The sequence below is a fragment of the Anser brachyrhynchus genome, assembly GCF_964034855.1.
Source record: "Anser brachyrhynchus genome assembly, chromosome: 15".
NCBI lineage: Eukaryota > Metazoa > Chordata > Aves > Anseriformes > Anatidae > Anser > Anser brachyrhynchus.
In genome coordinates this window covers 9692649-9712601 of record NC_137733.1, presented here as the reverse complement: position 1 = coordinate 9712601, position 19953 = coordinate 9692649, and the positions used below count along the sequence as shown (strand labels likewise).

The 19953-nt window shown below is 42.3% G+C and overlaps 1 protein-coding gene across 1 annotated transcript in view; it reads right to left on the bottom strand.

Moving 5' to 3' along the window:
• LOC308178231 (uncharacterized protein) overlaps nt 1–19953 on the bottom strand; it is a 158482-nt gene that overhangs the window by 45146 nt on the left and 93383 nt on the right. Inside the window, exons 6-9 of the mRNA XM_080556528.1 lie at nt 19043–19223; nt 16882–17015; nt 14132–16794; nt 11137–11300 (exon numbers count right to left, since the gene is read on the bottom strand). Of these exons, the coding sequence (XP_080412654.1) occupies nt 19149–19223 (75 nt within the window). The 3' untranslated portion in view covers nt 11137–11300; nt 14132–16794; nt 16882–17015; nt 19043–19148. The remainder of the gene's footprint in view (nt 1–11136; nt 11301–14131; nt 16795–16881; nt 17016–19042; nt 19224–19953) is intronic.

Here is a 19953-nt window from a genome sequence, read left to right as displayed (position 1 = left end):
TTAAGAAAAAAAGTAGCAATGGCAAGCAACTTCCAACACAGAAAACACCCTGGGTCAGGTTTGCAGCTGATGCAAACTTGAACAAAATCCTACAGATTTTGAAGGAGTAATGCCCGTTTTCATGAGGAATCAGCTTAGTCAAAGATTTATTTTTCTTATATGTCCTCACATTGGAAACAGGACCTGAAAATCTACCTTAGATATCACTAAATCCAAGTCAAGAGCTACAAAGCAGCAGAGACTTCAACTACTGAGATAGCTTTACTATTTGGTTCACGTGTGTTTGCACGCAGTAACTTTTAATGAAGATCTTCCTCTGCCGAAGTAAGTAGAACATATGAAAGCATCAGTATTTCTAAGAGACTACCCTTCTCCTTCCCCACATCCCCTTTCAGGACTATTACCAAAAACACAAATACAAATAAGTATGTAAAGCCTCTTAGACTGATGGATGTGCAATTCATCTGTTAATTGAAGTTAAAATTGAGAGAAGGCTTTGTCAACAGAAGTACTAGACACGAGGGAAAACATGTGAAGATTTTGCCATGGACGCAAGTCGGGTACAGTGCAGCACTTCAGACTAGTAGTTACCCATGCAAGAAGTATTATGTAGGTTATTTCTTAGAATTAAGAAAATAAACAATCGCAGCTGCACCCATTCATTTTGTTCCAAAATCCACTCCCAGACAATGCTCTTTCGCCAAGGTGAAGAGTTAAGGAAAATACTCTAACAGATGATTAATTTCCATTGCAGTACAGTGAAAATCTTTAGAGCCAGAGGTTGACTTAGATTACCTTGCTAACTAATAAAGAGAGCTTTGTACAGGTTTTTAATTAGGTCGCCTAAAGCTCATTCTTCCTTCATTATTTATGATTCTTCTCCACAGTGTAATTACCACCAACACACACCATGTGCTAGTGAGAAGCAGAGCCATTTCCTCCTCCTGCTCAGGCATTTGTACCTAACGGTAATTGTATAAAGAGACTGCATGTGCAGACGTCATCTGCGCTCCTTTTTCAAACCTCTCTTTTCCTGGGACATCTACAAAACACTCACTAGGCAGACTGCTAAGACTGCCCAGAGTAGTTATTAACCACAGCATTTCTTTTCACTGTCCATATCCATCTGGCATCCCTAGTTCGATAGAATCTCTTCCAGTCAAGGCTACTTTCTCCTGTACAGTGCCTACCATAGCGGGCCTTGAACAACAGTGACGGATTCTCAGCAGCATCATTAACGACACCATTTTTAATTTGTATAAGGAGATTTATAACATGTCTGGTAGAACAACAGTGAACAAGGTTGCTCCCATATTCACGTTTTAAATTACAGGAGAAAGTACGTTTCACTTGCACACAGTGCGGGACACAGGAAGGGCTGCATAAAGAAAGTGAATTATTTACACGTTAAGCATTACCCACTTCAGCTGAGTTGCCTTTGCCCACTAAGTCCCATGTCTGCTCATTTACTACGACCATTGGGGAGACTGAGTTAAGCCGGCAAACACCAAAGCTTGTGCTAGACATGCACCTCACAGAGGACAGGTGAGTGGCACTGGGGAGCAGGCTGGGGGGAACAGTGCTGTGACATGCAAAAGAGGTATCAAAGCCAGGCAGCTCCACTTGAATCTCATGCTGTCATTATTTCTTGGCAAAGACAGCTACTGAATACAGGCAAGTAGAATCTAAGTCTGCATGCCACTAAAATTTATTTCCCAGGCTGAAAGGCTTGTTTGCCAAGTCTTCAATTATTGCATTCACTGCTTATCCCAGAGCATGCAGAGGCTCCACACCCTCCCCGGTACTCAGACTTGGGGGAGTTTGTGGGACAGGCATTGACATTTAATGCATTCTACCTCACTGTAGCTCTGCTGTGCAGATTTCTTCCTTTTCCTTAGCTGTGCCCAGAGAGAGCATTTAAGGCCAGCAATTACATATGCACAGCACATCTTCTTTCTATTGTGTACTATGCTTTTTCAAAGTTTAATAGGCCTCTGAAAAAAATGAGCATTCCTGTTCAGTTGCATTTGGGTATAATGGAGATTTTTTTTATTTTTTGCAGGGGTTGAATTAATTCACTCTAGCACCCTGCCTATGCAGATATAGTGCTACCTCTACCCCTGCACATGGAAAAAACAATTTGTGGCATCATTGATTTGCATTGTAGCATCCCTGAAAGCCCTGTCACTGACTAAGCAACATCTTCGTATCCAAACAGCTCAAGAAGAACATCTCCAGCCAGTGAGGGGAAGTTTTTACTTTTATTTTTTAATCTTTGGTTTGGGGAAAGAGCTTATTAGTTTCAGGAATGACTTTCCTCCATGTACTTTACATACTGCTAATCATAAGAAAAACTGATGCTAGTCCACAGAAAAAGAAATTCCAGGGGAAAAAGAAAAAAAAGAACAACAACAACAACAATCACATTTGCTTCTTGCTTTAAAGCTTAGAAAAGGGTGGAGAAGGCAGGCACGAAGGCTGGCTATTTGACTATCTTAGGTCATATGGGACAACAGCTTCCCAGCAGGGACGCACAGGGTTGGTTTTCTGCTCACACTGGCATGCGAGGACCCTGCTGAAGGAGGGAGGAAGGACACTGCTACAGGGACATTTCTTTGCAGCATGGACAATAAGAAAGAACCGGGGCTAATGAGCCCCACAAAGCAGCTTCAAAGCTACAGTGAAAATATACTTTGTGGTTTTTCTGTCACATACCCACCAGAACCCACGCTCAGGGTCCCACCCAGCATTCTCAAGACTCTGTCATCTGCAACTGAAGTAATTATCCAAGGGGACACAGGTACAGGACAGATCAGTAAAACATGCCTACCTTGACACGTAGCTACTTCTTTTGTTCGGATGAGTATACTTCGGTAAATTGTGACTAAAACTGGACAGCAGAGAGGTCAGAGTGCAGGATGACCAGTAACAGGGAAGACTCTGTTTTCAAGAAATGCCAGGAGTTGCTAGAAATGACCCCCATCACTCAAGAGAGCTTTTTTCCAGATGTAAATGATGTAACTCCCAAATGATTCTTGTTAACATTTTGGTTACTTGCCTTTTGTGAAACTCCAACATACAGCTTTCATTGCTAGAACAGTGTCAGATCTTAATATGGAAGGTTTTATGTTTCTACAGGTAATTACTCAGCAGAAGTTTGGATTCAAGATTGAAGTCTTCAAAACATGCTAACTCCCCAGAGCATGGAATGCATCAGTGAGACTGCAACAAGAAGCTGCTCTGCTTAAGCCTGATATGCTAGAGCCTAAATTCTTGTTACAGATACTTAAAACCAAATTGCAGACACACTTCAAAGGAACAGAAAGGAAGACGGCTAATACAAGAATGTATGACCCCTTGAGATACCTTCTATTTTATTTTGCTCATGAAGGTCCCCAATCTAGAGTTTCTGATGACCAGTGAATCCTTCCTTCCTCACTGAGCTAACTAACACAGAAGTCTGCACATGCCCGCACACAACTCTAAAACAGGAAAGAAGCATTTACCCTTCTGAACCCCATGGACATGCAATGCACAGTAAGTTCTTGCCTATAAGCATTCAGCCATGTGCTTGCAGGGCTCCTGGCAATTCCTGTAATTGCCGTTGGTTGATTTACATGTCACATTCCGAGCTCTAGATATAAGAGCAGAAGTTGCCTGCAGGTTTGAATCCTTTCGGAACCACTGTATATCATGGCAGGGAAGGTAGATGAAACAGTTCTATGACAACAGAACAGCAGGAAGAAAGTTCCCTCCAGTAGTACTGCAGCTTCTGTTACATACATCAATGACTAATTTGGACTACTGTAACTTCACCTAGGCCAATACATTTGCATTGGGAAGAAAAATTATGCCAGTGTCTACACTAAGGCCTGTTTCCTGCTTGTTGCAGAAACAAGTGCCTTTTAAATACACATTGGTGAATTCAAAGCAAGCACGAAGAATATTGATATTCTCAGCCAGCCAACAATGAGACAGATTCCAATAGCATTACTGGCAGATTTGTGACAGTTTGTTACTTCAGTGGTGCTACTGGATGAAGCATGTACCACTCAGCACAAGTCTACCCAGTATTAGTTATTCACCCATTTCATTATGTGAAGGACCATCCTTTAAATTGCCAAAGGTATATTCAAAAGGCAATACATATGCAGAGTTATGGGCACGATCCTGCCAAATACTAGCACACAGCTTTCACTCACTACTCAGGATATCTTCTGTAATACCTCCTTAACTTTAAAGACATGCTTAAGTCTCAAAGAAGTTAGAATTAAAGGCCATTCTTTGAATAGATGTTTCTGTCTAGCACATCCGTCAGATGAGAGCTCTAGTACTTACCAACAATGCATGCTATTACTTATTGACTCACTGAAAAAAAGTTCCTTCAATACCTATTCATGCAAATTTTAATTATTTATTCAACATTAAACCTTTCATTAGGCTGTTCCTAGGAAGCAGGGCGAAGAGGGCTTTAGCAATACAGTCATAGACCCAAACCCTGTTAGAAAAATGACACTTTCACTTCAGTAGACTGACATATACCAATGTAGTTAATGTGATTCTTATGTTCTAAGTACAAAAAGATACTGCACTGGGTTTTGTAACACCCCTGATAACTGTTCATCAGAGCTGTAATTTGTACATGTATGCTACAGTTAAATCTGTACAGCAGTGTCTAAGAGAAAGTTTGCTGTTTACAGTAATGAGTATGTGACACTTTCATTTTTGCTACTATGAAATTTCTGTCAGAAAAAACTCATCCCTCATTTGCATCCAGTGCAGGGCAACAGACATTTCTTAATTTCATTTAAGAGTATGCTGAGGCAACTCCTGGAACAATGCGTTTGCAGTGCTGAAACACTGAACAAGCAGATGAACCATAGTAACAATTGCTTGTATTAATTACATACCAAGTTGACAGGCAGAGAACTGGACTCGCTGAATGCACACACGAACCTGTAGTATCTAGCACACACCAGCCTCTAGTATCTCACAATAAGCCTGCCAGAAGCATAAACAATGCTGTTCCCTGGGGTATTGCAAACTGCTATCCCCTTACATTTTTCTTCCAACAAACTTGTGCAGACTCCAAGGTACAAGATGGGCTGCAGAGAAATCAAATAATATAAACCATCATAAGCAAGAAAGGTGGCAAGCAAGAACAGTGATGAAAAGAGGAAAAATACTATTACATGCAAGTTGTCAAAAGAGTGATCAGAAAACAGATTTTAGACACTATGTGGAAAAAACAAAGAGCTAAAGATTAAAAGAGTACCACGGCTAGACCTTGATGACTTGAAAAGAGCTTACTTGAACTTGAATTGAAACAAAAACTCTCCCATTTATACTAGTAATGGAACAATAATCTAACCTCTGGGCAAAGTATGAGAGCAAGGCACATCAGAGATGAAGTGCAAGATGTGTAAATTCTAATACTTAGTCTTAGAAGTGAAATGATTTTTATCTGAGGAGGTTATTGTAAACAGTTTTATTTTAGTAGATTTTCAAAAGACAACTCCTACACACAAATGCATACAGGAACACGATACTTTTCTCTATCTGAACTTTGCCTTGACATAAGAAATACTGTGCGTCATTTATTTTAAAAAAGTTGGAAAACCAACTACTCTTAAAGCATAGCCATGCATTTCAACGTTTTATGCTTTTAAAATGCCAAAATAATCAACTGATCCCTCCTGTGAAAAGAAAAGCTACTGAGTCTCCTTCTGTGAAACTGGAAGCACAACCTGTGTGAGCTCATCTCTGCTTCACGCATTCAGAAATATGGACGAGCTCAATTCCAATGTTAATATCTACGGTCAAAGTAGTCTGTGCTTCTCTCACAAGCAGAAAAGAGAGAATATTCACAGAGACTCTTTTCAATAAGCAAAGATGTACCTGAATTGCTTTGGAGACTGATAATATTCACTATTTAAAATGACCGTATAGGAATTGCTGTGGTAGAAATGCAGACAGCAGACAACATGGTGCAGTGAACTTCATGGGTGATGGTGATTGTCATTTTTAGGAATATTAAATTTCACAAGCCTCAGTGCTTTGCTCTGTGACATTGAGGCTAGCTGGAACAATGAACTAGCTCTTGCTAAAGACAACAACGTGACTCAAGGACAGCTGCTCATACTCAGCTCTGCTATTCAGGAACCATCCTAAACATAATACACTAGAAGAAAATGATAAACTCTCCTTATGCAATGGCCATTTAAATTCCCAGAACAGACTTCTGGAGTTCCAGTCCCTTTCTCCCATCTCTGAGGAACTCACCCAATGTGGTATCAGATCTGCAACATGAGCTAAGATACAGCTCAGGGACATGTTTTCTGTCAAGTATCACCAGCCATTTTCCTCCTCTTCTCTTCAGCAGAAATATTTGACCAAGCTGAACTGCATCACAACAAAAATATTGTTCATGAATTTTTTTCCCCATAATATTATTATGTCCCTTTTTCTGCCATAAAGACCTGCAAAAACACTCTACCAGCAACATCCCTTTCCCCACAATCTTCTCCAATTTTCACTTCTTGGTTTAGCCTACTCAAGTCCAGGAAATAAAACAGGAGTTAAATAATTTTACCTTCAAACATTAAGATACTGAAAACATACATTAGAAAAAGGGAAAAGTCACAATAGGGATGTGGCTACAGACAGAAATCCTCCAGAGAGCACATCAGTAGAAGCTTGCTAATTTGCTGGGCCAATTTCTCTTTGCTTTTCTATTGCCTTAGATAAGCAACCAGAGGAGAAAGTAACTGGCACAGAACGCTAACTTCAGGCCCTCTGAGGGCTGGAGGAGCTCACGTATGGCACTCACCTGCTGCAAGGCAGCACCCGGTACCTGTGGCGCTGTCAACGCCCGCAAACACAGGAGCAATGCCGCCTTACCGCCACCAGCAGGCCGACGAGGACGGGCCGTCAGTTCAGGAGCCGGGCAGCACCGCCTGAGCCCCACAGCGGCCCGGCTGCCCGACGGCACCGGGCCTGGAAGAAGCGCGGCGCCTGCGCCTCCCTCAGCCGCTCCCCCCTCAGCCGCTCCCGCCTCAGCCGCTCCCGCCTCAGCCCCGGCCGTACCGTTGCGGCCGTGCCCATCCCCGCACGCACCGCCCTGGCGAGGCCCCTCAGCGTGGCCCAGCGACCTGCTCCTGTGACAGTTGGGTCATTCCCAGCATTTGCAGCTCCTTTCTCTGCCCTGTGTTTTCTTTACATCCCCCTTTCAGCCCATAATGGGCTCTCTCGTCCTTCACAACAGATTTCCTTCATCCTCTTGACACCTTTCTGACATCTTTCATCCAGTTCGTCATGTTGACACCTTTCTGGATTTAAGAAGCCCACAAAAAGCAACAAGCTGAAGGGAATTGAGAATAACAACACCAAAGCAAAGAGCCTAGTCAGTCTGTCCTAGATGTAAAAAGCAAAACCAGAACAAAACAAACAAACAAAAAACCACTAACTAATGAACAGTGATTTTCTCTTAACTGCCCCAGTTCTGGCTTCAGCTGGAGAGGTCTCCTCAACCTCGGTACTTGCTCCTTGTGGGCTTGCACTCTGCAAAGGGTTTGCTGACTCCTAAAACTAATGGAGATTTAAGGACAGCATCCTGATAACCTTTCCAATGTACCTGGAGAGATGTTGGTGCTTGCCCTTGAAAATTCTCCCCACAGAAACGTCTCATCTGCTCTATAGAAGACAGCAATAAATTCAGTGACATACTCAGCACGGACAGATCCCGGACCAAGTGTAATTTTACTGACATGCATGAAGTTACATCAGAATTGATTTACCCCACTAAGTTAGACTTCAGCTTGTTCTCCACATCCCTGTTGCCCTTCAAAATGGTGTGCGCAGTCAGCCTGCAAGGACAGTTTCACTGCTTGTTCAAACTCATTAAAATGTGCTCCCACCGCTGGGCAGAGCTGGCCCACATGCCCAAGCTTACCCAGTGCCTTTGGAGCTTGTTGAGGGTCTCACTCCACTGCCACTTGGCACATGCAGACAGGCTGTACAAAACCTTTGGCATGCCAGAGAAATGCAGACAGCTTTTCCTGAGCTTGCTTTTGCAAGAGTTATAAAGCCTCCAGATCAGATCTGGAGCTTCTATTTCATGGAGACCCAAAGAATCTAAATAATTTTGGTGAGCATGCTCCTGCAAATCACTCCCTTAAAAAAAGGGGGGAGGGAGGAGTTGACTTTCCAAAGTCGCTCTTCTTTTTGGTAGTGAGGCCGTGTGCCCTTGGCTTCTTCTGATCAGTGGGACATTCAGCAGTAAGCACTTTCTTTGAGTTTCATCAATATTTTCAAGAGATAGAAGAGAACTTCACTCCTTTTTGAGTACCACTCAGACTAAGATGAAAAGCTTGTGAAGCTGCCAATTACATAAACTGAACTGCCTTGTCAGTAAAGAGCTTTGCAGGATGCATTCTTGCTTCACAGGATGGAAATTCAGCTTTTATTCAAGTGGTTTGATTTGGTGACTTCACTGTTTAATGCATGTAGCTGCTGTGATCAATCAGAAGCAATAACTGAAAGGAAGGTTGCTCAGATTAATTCTCCTACCAGGAGAATGTGCTGAATATGCTCTATCCCCTGGATAACATGCCAGTGTGACCATTTCAAGACAAGGGTTGATGCAGACTGCACTGGAGACAACATATGCTTACCCTGCATGACAGAATCCCAAGCTGAGATATTGGACAGGCCACCAGTAGATTCCCACAGAGTAGGGGGCACATCAGATCTGGCCTGGAAGTTGTATAGCCATGTTTGTGCTGAATTGCATCCAGATTAGTAAAACATGTCTCCTGACTTACTAGTTTGGGCCTTCTACCAAGTCATAGACAGCCATACCGTTTCCCAGTCTAAAATGACTTGTATACAGCTGACTGGGTCACTCTGAAACAGCATTTCTTCTCTCCCTGATCAACATGGGTATGAGGTCTGGATTTGAGTGCCTTAGATTGCAAAGCCTTTGGGACAGGAACAGTCTCTTGCTTACAAGTCTGGGTGGTACCTTCCATTTTGTTGCCTCACTCATGAATGGGAATGCACAAGTGTTCCTAAAGCTTGAATATGACAGCTTTTCCTTCTGTAAAATTAGATCAGAGCAGTTAAACTGCTGTTCTGACAGAAACTAAGAGAGAGAAAAACTATCAGTAAAATGTATCCAAAGGAAAAACAATGCTGAGCTTATTAGCCAAGTTGCATGCAAGCTTAAAATTTATCAGTCTAGACCTGGAAATTTATGTTCAGAGCCACGAATTCAGAGTTAATTTATTATGCAGTAGATTTACAGCTCCACTGAGCTTAATGGGATTTGTTATTCTGTTAAATGGGCTTTTCCCTCAGAGCACCTTGTTTCATTAGACTATGTAACAGAGGTTTGCATGAATGAGGTGTGTAAACAATACAGCAACACACCAGCTGCCCCTTTGTTTTGTGCACTGTAGTGCTAATTCCTCTTACAGACTGTGGGTGCACGTGTACTGCACTCCATGCACAGAAGGGCACGCATGCACCGTGGTCATGGAGGCAAGAGGAGGCAGTGGGATTTCTCTTTGCTGAAAGCCAAGAAGAAGCTGCAAGGAATGTTACAGACCCCTTGAGAGAGGTTTTGACTTGCTAATGGTCTCCAGTGTGTTTAGAGTTCAAAATTGGACCTAGCTTGCTTGCACTGTGTTGACAACACATTCTCCATGAACCAGCTAGCATTTGGGGATGTGCCAGATGTATACAGAACTGTCTATAATTAAAAACACCTTGATTCATAGCAGTGTTAAGTGGATCTAATGAAATCAAGGCCCCGAGACTCTCTCTGTCTCCTGTAAAGTATCTAAAATTCAAGTGCCAAAACAGAGAAGTCCACAAGGTAGGAGGAAGGCCAAACTTCATTTCAGAGAGGTGAAGCCAAGGCAGTGAAATAGCATGTCACCCTGGTGAAAAATCCAGGAGTCAACCCAAGGCCTGCTTGTTCATTCAACACCTGAATGAAACTCCTTTTATGATGGTCCTCATAGGATTCTACTCCAGTGTGCCCAGACTAGATACTGTTCTTCTCATGTCCATCTCTCTGATGAGAAAAGAGATCCTCCCTCTCCAGGGCTAATTGGAAAATGAATTTTTCCGTTAACTTTCATTTTTTTGTAACTGAGTTCTTTGCCATTCTGAGCAGCAAGTTGAGCGTAAATGCTATAACCCTTAGTCAGGCAATGCATCCATTAAGGAGACATTTTGCACTTTTTTATGATACGATTTTATACTACACAACTGACTGACCTTGATATTCCCACTGTTTACAATCATTTAATTTTCATACATAATATTATGATGTTTTCCAAGGAAAATTTATAAGTAATTTCAGCAGCTATTAGACATTGCCAGTGAAACTCCATTTATGATGAAGAACAGAATAAAACCCATGGAACTGTCAAGGAAAACAAGAAAGTCAATGTCTAAATTCTTGACAGCATCAATAACAACAAATCTAGTGTGAAATGGCATGAGTTTTCCCCAGATATCCATTTTGTAGCTTGTATAGAATAGAAATCTTGCTGAAAATAAAATTAATGTACAGAACAAGGACTGAACAAATTCATAAAAGCTGCAGAACTCGAGAAGAAATTCTTTCTTTCTCTGTTGCTTTCATTTGTGTGTATATTCATGACTGTGTGTAAATCTAAATACATTCATAAGCCTGAGGGCAATGTTGATTCAGAAACACAGAACAAAAATTAAAGAATCAATGTCCTCTTGAAATAAATGATAGAACTCCCTTGATTTCAGCAGACAGAATTTTTCCCCAGCTATTTGGGCCAAACTTATAAACAGCCAAAAGAGAGTAAATTTGACCTTGGAAATCCAGTGAACAGGAGGAGAAAAATGGTCTTTGGATTGTCCATCTATTTGGTAAATCTTTCCTGAAAATGTACCAGACAACACTCCAAACTTGCTTCCCTACCCTCACCTCATTATAATCTGGTGAACCCTCTTTCTCTACTACCTCAGAGATAGCATAAGCTCCTTACATAGATGTGTCAGTCCAGAGTTCAGTGAGGTAAATACATGTCTAAGTGTGAGATAAGCCAGATAAGAATTTACTTTCAAGATGTGACATGATTTCACACTTACTTTGCATTAGGAGTGTGCAGCGAGGGAATCAATGCAGGCCAGTTTATGTGGTGTACATCCCAGGTACCACACACTGCTTACTTCCATGTGGAGACAAGCCGGTATTTGTTATGACTCCATCTGTGAAGTTTTTTCTTCTCATTCTTATCCTTGCAGCTGCCATCCTGAGATATAAAGAAGAAACAGTGTCTTTTATTTCCAGATGGAGGCACTGAGAAAAAGAGAGACCATAATTCAACTTCTTTAATCTATACTGGTTTCAGGGCCTGAGTTACAGAGAACATAGATGTCATGAAGTGTGCAATGAAGCCTGCCAAGATATCTGTTGATCTCCCTTGGTGGCCCACCAGTGCCTGCATGACAGTGGTGTCCTTGCAATTTATGTAGCTGTAGCTGCTCTCGACCATGCACTGAAAAGCAAACTGGAGGTCAGCAGCAGCTCCCTCAGAGACCAAGAAGCCTGGATGATTTCACTGATGTTGCCTGTGCATATTGTTAAAGGACTGTGTTTGGAAGACGGCCTCAGAGGTCCCAGTCACTGCCTTGGCTCCATGGACTTGCCCACCCCAAGCCACCAAACCACAGCCTGGGGAGGGAGGCAGCAAGTCTGCACAGGGACAGACATTCTCTTGAACCCACAGGGGTTCCTGAAGTGGCCTGTGAGGATGGTCATGGCGTGGCATTGGCTTCCTGCACAGACCCTATACAGTTCCCTTGCATTTCTAGAGGTTTTGCACTCACTGCCGTTCATCCTATATGCGCTGGATGATCCAGTCATCCCTAGCCAAGCTTGTCTACAGTGCCCAGAACCCCTGGCTCAGTGGGGCAAAGTGGCTGTAGTGGCACAGCATAGCAAAAGGCTACTCCATCTGCTTCATTGAGGAAAACAAGGTGCAGCAGGACAGGCACTGGCTCATTCCAGAAGGCTGCCTGATCCCACAGATGAACCTCCTTTCCATTGGCATGAGCCCAGCTCTTCTCTCTCCTTGTTCCTGTGACACAGAGCTGCAGTAATACCAAACAGCCACCAGACAGGTAGGATTTAACACCCTCATAACGACAACGCTCTTCAGGCAGAATCAAAGCCACTGCAGAGCAAAGCCCTAGCTTAAGGTGGAATGATGCATGTGTGGGACAACCTGAACCGCTCTAATTTTTCTGGTATTTATGTTTCATTAGCTAGCAGTTCAGAATGGTTCTGGGAGTAAATCCCTCCTGGATGAGTCCCAAGGTCACTTCCATAGCTGCAGGACTAAGAAATGCACTGAAGCCTGGCCAGTTGATAATCTTCTGCCTCGCTCACACCAATTGAATCCTTTCTTCTTTTGGACGAACTTATCCCAGAGCTAGCTAGACTGTAGGCCCCTGTTAAATAATGATGATTATGTTCTTTTGCTCACTGCAGACAAAGAATTATAGCCCCTCATTTAGAACTCATTTCAAAACCATGAGATTCTGTAATTGAAAGTGGCTGAAGCTAATTTGATAACCCAGTTCTGAACACAGCCAACTAACTACTTTCCCTTTGTCCTTTCAGCAGTAATGGCCTTGTCAGGAAACTCTTCTGTGCTACTTTTAAGAGGGCAATTATGATGGAGGTTGAAAACTATTGTTCTGTGACAGGCTGCAATTTCAACATTACCTTCAGGTTTTCAGCAAGGCCAGGGGCATGGCAGAAGGTTCAAATGCCCTCCAGACACATCTGCCCACTGAAACAACTGCCCAGCACTCACTGTCTTGGATGATTGGCTCTAGAGCATGCCCCAAAATGCAGAGCTCCGTCCAGGAGCATGTCTGACACTTCCCAAGCCTACACCGATACGTGCTGGGTTCCCCCAGGGTGGATGGGAGGGAGAAGAGTGTCTCTGCCTTTATTCTTGCTGGTAGCTCCCTCAGACACACTGCACGGTTGACCCTTGCCAACTAAAATCCCTTTACAGGACACCTTGAAGGCTTCTCCTCACTCACAAGCACCTTCAGCTCACTGTACAGGGAGGCTGCACTAATGTTTAGATATAGCGAATGCCCCTCTTGGACAAAACAGGCAGGTCACACTTAGACTGCACAGGTGGGAAGGAGAGGAACTCTGTTTACCCTCACGAACAGCAGTACATGCACAGAATATGGCAGGGGCAAATTCATATTTTCACATGCACTGCTGACTGCATTGCTAAGTTCCTTTCAGTTAGGAATACACTCACAAGTGAAGAATAACCTGGCAATGCTTTCTGCCCTCGGAAGGGTCAAAACAGCCTAAACAGTCACTGCAACAAAAGCTAGAAGATAAAGCCTTAATCTGATGCCCGCCTAGTGCTCTACCTGCAAAACTGCTGACTCACTGCTTTGCTCTTGTGATTAACAGTCTTGACCACTGAACGCATTTACTGCGGTACAAGCATCAGTGCAAGAAGCCCCTTTTACCTCAAATTCCTGCCTGTCTAATTTTCATATCCTCGCCCAGGAGTGCAGTGGGTGCTGGAGATTAGAGCAGCTTTCTCTGTACACCACCTTTGCAGTGAGCACCAACAGGAATTTGCTAATTGCAAGATACATATCTTTGGTATCTAAGTAAATTTTTCTTGGTGTTTGTAGGATTCTAGGCCTTCCCCATGGTAAATGGAAGAAATGTAAATAAACAGCAAACATAGCCTAGAGCTGTGCTCAGGTTGCTCTGGCTGTTGTAATAATTAGCATAAGCAAATTGCTAAACTGTGTGCTGTGATAAAATGATGGATTACAGCTTGGAAGAAATCATTAACACATTGATTAGCAGCACATGCCTTCAAAATCACTATCTAAGCAAATTCTGAGGATTGTGTGAGCTTTGCAAATGTTACAAGCACTGCCTTCCATAATCAAGAATCAGGACATAATAACATATAAATCACTGAAATACAAAATTAAATTTTAACTATTAAAGTCAGTTCTCAAGTGTTTCTGATACATTCTGTAGCTGTTCATATGGGGTTCCTGTTCTGTGTCCCCCTGTACTCACAGAGAGGGGGCTGGAACCATAGCTGCTTGAGGCAGGGTCTGACATGCAGGGATCTACCTCCAGGTTTCCAGGTGCACATCCTCTTCCTTTTTTATCCATATCTCTGCTGCATGTATTCTAAGCATTTGACAGCACTGGATGGTGAGATGGTGTGTCCATACCATGCAGTGTATACCTCCTGGCACAGAAAAGGATAATTAATAAATATATAAATAAATAATAGAACATGAATAGTAGCCTTTTTTGTTGTTGTTTATGATAGTTTTGCTTTGAATGTAGTGGGAATTTGATTCTCTTCTATCTGTTAAATGAAACGTTTCCCTGCACTTACATATCAAAAGGATTTCCTGACCAGTCTATGTGGTTCACTGGCAGCATCTGCTGCTAGGTATTCCCTCATGGTGGCTTTAATAATCAAAGCAGCTCTGCTTTTGCCAAAGCTAATAGCAAGAGACTTCACTTCTCATTCAGCACAAGTGCTCAGTAGTTTATAAAATTACTTATTTGAATGGGTTTCTTTTTATTAGGATTAGCAGGCCAATCCCATCCCCCTCCCCACTCCTCCCCCCCTTGTTTTAAATAAGACGAGACACACATATTGAATTTTAATACATCATTGTAACAAAAATGTGTATGTCAATAGTGGCTACCTGCTGTGAAAAAGAAATATAGGAGCCTACCCCATAGCTCTATGTCAGCACGTTTACCTAATCCCAGAGGATTCCCAAATTCATTATCAGCAGTACATAAAATCAATACAAGGCTGTGATTTCACTTACTGACTTTGGGTACTGCCACAGTAGAGATTATACATGTAGGCCTTGCTGTGGTGGTTACAGACATAAAATAACACACATCTCACAAGCTCTGACAGCCAGGAGGATAAAGGCACGTCCAGAGCAGTGAAGTGCAGGGACACCAGAAGCTCCATTTGTGTTGCAGAAATGCTCGGTCTATTCCCTCCCCACCATTATTAACCCACTCAAAACTCCTAAGTGGTGGGGGAAGGAGTGGAGCCACAAGTTTGGTTGTTCTGATTATTTTACAGATCCTACCACACACAGCCAGGTCATAAGTATGTTTTTGGGTCCTGCAGTCGACTAGAATGGGAAGAAGAGAAAGAGCTGAAAAATGTTTGTAGTTCATTTGCCAGAGCTGAGTATCTCAGGGATTCCTCGACTTTCACTGTCAGATTAAATCATGGATGTGGAAACTAGTGACCAGTGACTCCAGGGTCTGCGTCTATAAATGAAAGAGTGTTTCAATAGGGGGGTAATTTATTTCACTTAAGTAAACCCACTGGTATTTGCTATGAATCTATTCGGTAAAATGCCCTTTTAATAAGTAAAAGAATACCTTTCAAAATCGCAGATTTGCAAATGTGATCTTCAATTCCTGTAGCTCCTGCTCCAGTTCAGTTCCAGCTGCAAGGCAGCTCTCAGAAATGAGAGACAAAGCGTTCTTCTCCAAGAAGAGTCCATTTTATGAGTGACTGGTTGTATGCTTAGCTGCTCACTGCTTCTCTCTCAAAATCTAGTATCTCACTGGATTTTTTTTTTAATTAATTGGGTACTTTTATACATAGTTCCAAGAGTTACCTCTCAGGACAGCATTAATTTTAATAGCATCTTAAAATGACAGATTCGAGATATGCCTCTAACAGTGAATATATGTAATTAATAGATTTTCTTCTTGCTGCACTTGCTTGGCACTACATTTGTCATGGCAGTGGTCCTGCTTTGGCACCATTCTCATCCATTCCTCATCCACTGATTTTTATTTCATAACATATCTTTCACTAGCAGTATAATTTCTGCATTGCCATAAAGGCAATGTCACATACTTACACTCTTCATAAACATTTACATCAGCATCTGTCTGTGTTAGACATCAAATATTCTTTTCTGGAGGAGTCTGCAGTTTCACCTGCTATTATGGTATATCATCTCCCAGAAACAGTCTCAGAAATATCTCTCACAAATTTAAGTGTCATAACTTGCCTGAACAGCCTTCACCTAAACAGATGGAGGAATTGTCCTGATTTTTTGGCAGCTATAAGGATTGTTCAGGCTGCAAGCAAAGTTGATGAATAACACGGCAACTAGCCCCTTTGCTAGACAGCCCCTCTCAGACCAGCCAGACTAACAGCCTAATAGTACAAGTCCTTATTTTCCCATTTTTATTCAGATTTTCCCATTTTTCCTTTTTTTCAAGAAGTCTGGAGAACATTGTTGGATTGTTGGTACCTGTTTGAAGAATACCTGATGTTTCACAGTGACACAAAGCAGCGCAGTACTCCTTAAATTTGTCTTCCATTTCCTTTGATTTAGAAAAGCTAGTCTGTTAAGACTAGCCTTTTTGTACTTATCCAAATGGGGTTTGCACCTAAAAGCTATGCAAGAGCAGAAACAGTTTGGTGCCCTTAGCCACAGAATAACGTAGATAGAGCAAATCTTAAACTCAGGAAAAACAATCACATTTCTCAGAATTGTTTGAGTGATTTCATTTCAGTACTTGCACACTTGTTTTGAGCACTGCCATGCTGGCAGTGGCCAAGAACGGCACAAGTCTGTGGAGCTGAAAGCACTCACTGCGCTCTCCTGCACGCTGCAATGCTTTGGTTACCTGCTGTTCCATGATACTAGTGTTCCTTCTACAGCCACCTAGAATTAGATCAAACAAAGAAGAGGAAACAAAACCACTGACACATGCTTTACACTACAAAGTGATTGCTTCAATGTTTTACTTACTCAGGTTCGTCTGTCACTGGAGACCAGCAGCAGAATGCAGCCGAAGACCTGAGGCTATCCAGCTGGGACAAGGAGCAGATATTAAACAAAGTAGATACTGCAAAAGGGCTCCTGTTGTCTGGCCTATCTTCTTGCTGTTAAAAAAGCAATGGGACAGTGACATTCAGAGCAAGCGGAGGAATGCAAGGCAGTAAGGCTCATATGGCTCTGCGGGTTTCCTTTTCCTGGGCTGTTCACACCACTTCCCAGCCAGCACCTGCCAGCAGCTAGCGACCAGGAGCCAGCTCACGCCTACAGCAGTGAGAACAACTTCAGGCCGCATCACTCTTCTTAGGCAGAAGGATGTAAAATTGTCATGTGTTAAATATTCTAGTTGATGAAAAGCTTGTTCTATTGAAGCAATGCCATAACTACCTCTGACTTCAATGGAACAAGTATTTTTCCCATCCTTCCACTATCTTTCTGATCAGATCTCTGTTTTCTGTTGTCACCCATTCTTTTCCTCTGAGGCCTTCCCAAATGTTTTCAGAGGAAACAAAATGATTTTTGTATCTTCTAGTTTTAACACTCCTGTAATATAATTGTATTCTTTGTCCTAAAAGGAAACTGACAGTATGCGTTTCAGGTTTTCCATTTTGCGTAGTTCATTTTTGTAGGAATCAATAAAGGTCATCTATTTAAAAATACCCAGCCTGACCAGAGTGCAGAAAAGACCACAGAACTGCTCAGGGTTTCCACAGCGATGCATGTTTTTGTTGCTTTTTTTTTTTTTTTCTCAGTAGCAGATGGTAGGGCTGACATCTGCAAAAGCAAAGGGCACAGCTGGGTTACATCTCAGGTTATGGAAAGCAACAACATCTACTATGTGTCACCTGTTTGGACTACATAATTCACCTTTCTCTGAGAACAAAGTGCTTCCCCTATGCATAGAAAATGACTGCATGTTTCCTATTTATAACAAAAGTGATGCCTCATACCCCAGAGGAGACAGAAGAGCAATGGCCTATAATATTAACAACCAAGGATGACACTCGTAACAAAAAGCAAAGCTACCAACATTCAAGGTGTTTTCTGCATTCTGGAATTAAAACTCTTTTTGTGAAAGACGTTGTTAGCGTAAAAGCAGCAGTCGCTCTTTTGACAAAAAAAAAGGCAAGGCCTTCTCCCATGGGAATGAATATGCTTCAGGATTAAAACCCTGTTTAAAGCAGTGAGGATGTTGGTGCCTGGCTGGAGCACTGCAGGGGAAGTGAGGGCAAAGAGGGTAGGGGGAATAAACGCCCACATGCCACGCATCCGGGTGGCTGTCCTCCCTCCCCAGCTGGCTGCAGGTACTGACACTCATTTGACTCAAATGGAGATGAAAACAGCTTTTGGTCCTAGTGACAGAGTTAGCAAGCAAACCGAAAGAGAGCATACAGTAAGTTTCAAACCACTGAAGAGAAACTGGTTTATTTTACATCACGCTCATTGTATTCTTTCTGGTTTTACTGTCCAGAATTAAAATGAAAAAGGTCTTTTCATAGCTCTGTTGTGATTCAGTCTGTGCCAAGTGCTTCCCAGTCTGGATTCCACCCCAGGTATTTTACTTCTGTGGCATTATTTGAATGTACTGACCAAAATATACAATATTGTAGATAAGGGACATCTGTGGAGAATTATATTCTTGAATGCAGAACAAACAGTTGATGCTGTCAGTTGCTCTAATCTCTGCACCAGCTATGTGCATTCAGAGCAGTTGATAATGCAATTTGGTGTTTCCCTGGAAGCAGGCGGAAGGGCATGCACTTTCAGAGGAATAGATGGCATGACTGCAAGAGCACCCCAAAGTTCAGTCCCACCCCCTTATTTGTACTGTATTAAAGATACTCTGAATGTGTGCTTTCTGTCAGGGACTTTTCTGCATGCTGTTGATAATGTCGCCTTGTTCAGAGGGGTCAGCAAGAGCAGTACAGAGTATTTTCCAATTAAATAGGCAGAATTACTTAGCTAAGTCCTTTTATTTAAAAAATAAAAAAAATTGCTTAACATCTCAGCAAAACAAGATCTCTTTGGCTTGATTCAATCTTGCATCTAAAAACAAAAAGGGCATGAATGTGAGTGGAATCCTGTTCTTGGAGTGAGAAATAAACCCAAAAGTGCTGTTAAGCCATTCTCTTACCTCTAGAAAAGCTGCCTCTAGATTTTAACTCCTGATGTCATAGCTCAGCACTGAATTGCTCATGCCTTGACCAGTTTTGATTTTTCATGTGATATATAGCATGGTCTCAGCAGTGCAGCACTACACAGCTTGATGTGAAACTGTAGGACTGCTCACAGACTTCAAGAGGGTTCAGGAAATCCTACAAAATAGCAGTGAGATAGGATATAAGCAAAATCTGCAGTAGTTTTCCATGTATAAATAATTCACACTAAAGCTGTCCAATCACTGTCTTGTTATCATTTTATATATAGCTAATATTAGTAACTACAAAGAGAGTAATACTATACCATTAGACAAATGATCTCCATCCCCTAAATCAGCAAGGCAGTTGATACCCAGCTCATGTCAGCTACTGATAAGGAGAAATGACAAAGAGCAACAACAAAGCACAACATTTGGCAACATAGAAATATTTTTGTGGCCCAGATGAAAAAATCCAGAAGCAGGATTTTCACACATACCTCGTGCCTGTGGGTGTCCCTAGCCTCTAACTGGACTTGCAGAAATGGATGCTCTAGAAATTGGGAAAGCTCTCCCCATTCCTGTTTGTCAAAGCAAGACCTCTGTGACTGCAGCACTGAAGCGACTGCAGGCTGGGGCACCCTGGGCACCCCTCTCAAACAAGAAATCAAGGCATTGTCCTGTGAACTCAAAAGAAATTGGGATCTATATTAGAAAGACACTGTAACTACCATGGAGAACATCTCAGAAGTCAAAACACGAGTTTTAGCAGCCCAGGAACTTTGGGACCAGTGCTATCTCCAGCGACACCGGGAGGAAGGGCGCCAGGACCTCGTCCTCTATAGTTACAGGACAAGACCCTGAATTCCTGGCGTTTAGAAACAACAGAGCAGTCTCCAGCTGTTTTT